The sequence below is a fragment of the Momordica charantia genome (assembly GCF_013281855.1).
Source record: "Momordica charantia cultivar OHB3-1 chromosome 5 unlocalized genomic scaffold, Mcharantia_2.0 BLBB01000005.1, whole genome shotgun sequence".
NCBI lineage: Eukaryota > Viridiplantae > Streptophyta > Magnoliopsida > Cucurbitales > Cucurbitaceae > Momordica > Momordica charantia.
The window spans coordinates 9,033,289-9,036,379 of NW_028275163.1; the positions used below are offsets into that span (position 1 = coordinate 9,033,289).

At 46.9% G+C, this 3,091-nt stretch overlaps 1 protein-coding gene across 1 annotated transcript; it reads right to left on the reverse strand.

The window, feature by feature from the left end:
• Nucleotides 1-865: 865 nt before the first annotated feature.
• On the reverse strand, nt 866-2,479 carry LOC148211250 (uncharacterized). The gene is made up of 3 exons (XM_088124343.1): nt 2,304-2,479; nt 1,949-2,216; nt 866-1,537 (listed from the first exon to the last, which is right to left on the reverse strand). The coding sequence occupies exons 1-3, from the start codon at nt 2,477-2,479 to the stop codon at nt 866-868; spliced, it is 1,116 nt and encodes a 371-aa protein (XP_087980469.1).
• Nucleotides 2,480-3,091: the final 612 nt, after the last annotated feature.

The window sequence follows — 3,091 nt, forward strand, 5'->3', positions numbered from 1 at the left end:
GCTCTCAACGTCCTCGCTGCATCCGAGAAATGCATTATTGAGAACAACAAGTACAAGGTCAAACAGACCAGGTTGGAAGAGAAGGTGCTTCGAGTGCAAACTGAAAACTCCGAGTCCGCCTGATGCCAGCGTTGCCTGCCGTCCACGTCGAATTTTCTTACCGTACGCCCACTACTGCACACGTTCCCAACGCGTGCCCAATGCCCATGCACGCAACCCAACCTGCCCGCGCGCGCCCCACGTCCAAGCATCCGCTCGCCACGCACACCATGTCAGTGCCGCTTTCGCGCGCGCGTGCCTTCGTCCAGTGCCTACTTCGTTGCGCGCACCATAACCCCATGGGCACCCACCACTTGATGTTGCCACCCTCCATGGGTGCTCCCAACTTGCCTTGCCACCCACTCCATCACACCTAAGGAAAAGATTCTCTTCTTATTTCCTTGGTTTATTTTGTGGAATTTGTTTTTGATTTATCAATTTTAATTTCAACTTTAGGCAAGTTTAGCACTTTTTTAGCAATTTATCAATTTTTATTTTCTTTTTAATTTTGTTAATTTCCTTTAAAATCTATGGGCCTTAGCCTTTAAATAGGCTTGTACCCCCCTCATTGTAAGACACCTTTGGATTATTGAAGTTGAATAGAACTGAGAGTGTTCTCACCCCTTGTCTCGTGCAAATCCCTTCTCAAATTTTGAATCCTGCCTTCGTTTGACCCCCTCAGAGCATGCTTGTTTGATTGGTCATCAAACTCGTGGAGTGTTTCCAACCTTGAGCATAATGAGTCATCTGTCTGCTCAAGGTAATGACTGCAAAGGTAATCCCTTTAACCTTGGCCTTTCGAGTTGAACCATCTATATGATTGGATTCAAGTGGCTTGTGGCTCGAGTAGCTCAATATGCTTGGGTTGTTGCGTATCACCTTCAGCTGTTGGATATTTTAACATTTGATGATAAGTCGAGGACACAGCTTGTAGATCGTGGATATATGAACGCTCGAGTATCGCATTATATGCCGACGCACCATCTACCACAATGAACTCGGTCACCTTCCGAACTTCATCCTTTCCTTTGCAGATGATGACCGCAAGGTCCGTACATCCCTCAGCAACTACTGATTCGCCAGAGAAACCGACCAAGGGTGTCAGACACCATTTCAATTGTGACTTCTCCCAACCCAATGCCAAATACGTTGAGAGGGAGAGTATGTTGGTGGAAGCTTCTCCGTCTATCAAAACCCTCCTGACCTGCACATTATCTATTATTGGTGAGATAACCAGTGCGTCATTATGCGGCAGATGAATCCCTTCCAGATCTGTCGCAGAAAAGGTTATTGCAGTTGTTGGTCGAACATAGGAAGTATTAACTTCATACCAGATTTCACGGATAAGAGCTTTCCTTTTATTGCCCGAATGACCCCCACTTGGGCCATCGAAGATGGTGGTAATGACCACCGGTCGCTTCCCATTCGCCTCTCTTCTTTTTGGCGAGGGCAATTTGTCTGTGTCATCACGGTCTGTGCTGTCGAACTTTCTCTTTCCCTAGGAAGAGCAAGCGTCTTTCTTACCCACATATTTCTTCAAACGACCCTGGCTAATCAAGTTTTCGATCTAATCTCGTAGGTCATAACATTGTGAAGTATCATGACCATGATCTCCATGGAACCTAAAATATTTGTTTTATTTCTTTTATCCAGGCTTGGCTTCATCTTATTCGGCTTCTCCAACATGGTGTGCAAGTCGCTATTTTCAATGTTGGCCAGGATTTCCGAGAGCGAGACATTGAAAGGGGTGTAACGGTCGAACTCCTTTAAACGACATCATGAACTCGTCCGTCCACTCTTGTCGTGGTCGACTGTCATGAGTGGACTTCTTTTGTTCATGTGTCACGGCTCAAATGATCTTTTTCGATTGCGAGCTCTGCCCCCACGCCTGGGCATACTTGGATGTCACCGTTTGATGTTGAAGATGTTTCGCTCGGAGCACATCTTCCGCGTGCATATACTGACGCGCTCGTTGGATAGCTTCGCTGTAAGTTTGGGCTGGCTGCAGGGTATAAGACTGAATCAGGTCTGGATTATTTATAGCCGACATAAACGTCATTCTGGCTACATCATCCGAGTAGTCCGAAACTTTTTCCGCCATGAATCTTCCAACAAATTTGTGCAGCGACTCATCCTTTGATTGATAAATAGTGAGAAAGTGGGTATCAGGCTTTTTCCTGTCATGCTGCGTAGAAAATTGGTTAATGAAAATCTTTCTTAATTGTCTCTAAGACCCGATGGTCTGGGGTTTCAACTGTCGGTACCAAGATCGAGCTTGGCCCTTCAAAGTGACAGAAAAGGCCCTGCATTTCATTTCGTCCCTTGTAGCACTTAGCTCCATCAAACCTTCATATAGCTTGATGTGGTCAATCGGGTCAGTTGATCCGTCATACAGTTTCATGTCTGGCTTCTTCATTTTTGGTGGAAGGGGATATACCATTATGGGGGCTGTGAAAGGGGGATCTTCCTGTTAACCCAACTCTACCCAGTGGGCATCATCCGCCTTGCAACTTTACCTTAAAGCTTCAAAATCATTTGAAGCTTGCTAATCATTCTTTCATAGAGTTTGGCACTTCCGGTATGTCCACCGTGACCTGATATGTCGATGTAGTCGCGGTCGCTGTGGTATGCGGCCGCTGATTCGTGTTCAAAGTGACTCTTCCTGTGGCTGGGGTAAACTCCAAGTTCGGTGTGACCGGAGTTTGTTCCACCACTTGCTGGGATACACTGCGTTCATTCAGAGTTTGACGAAGGTCGGGTGCCTCTGTAGTAATATGCACCCGCAGGCCTTCTCTCGGATCGAGCGTCGCTGTCTGCCTCGCTCCCAAATTTATGCGTTCATGGACAGACGACACACACGGCTAAACTTCTTCTTCCCTCGATATCGCGGGAGCTTTTCCGCATGCCGGATCTCGGGGAATGGAGGATTCGCCTATATGTTCGTGTACATCAACCTCTCGGACCCTGACTGACTGTCCCGGAACATGCCCTGTGGGTATCTCTGGAATTTGACTACGACGCAAAGCTGCAGTCAAATTTGCTATTTCTGCTT

Coding starts and splice junctions, on each gene's coding strand:
- LOC148211250 (XM_088124343.1), bottom strand. CDS start 2,479: ATGGTATATCCCCTTCCACCAAAAATGAAGAAGCCAGACATGAAACTG. Junction 2,217..2,303: donor AAGGGCCAAGCTCGATCTTG/GTACCGACAGTT, acceptor GCAGCATGACAG/GAAAAAGCCTGATACCCACT. Junction 1,538..1,948: donor AACATCTTCAACATCAAACG/GTGACATCCAAG, acceptor TGCTCTTCCTAG/GGAAAGAGAAAGTTCGACAG.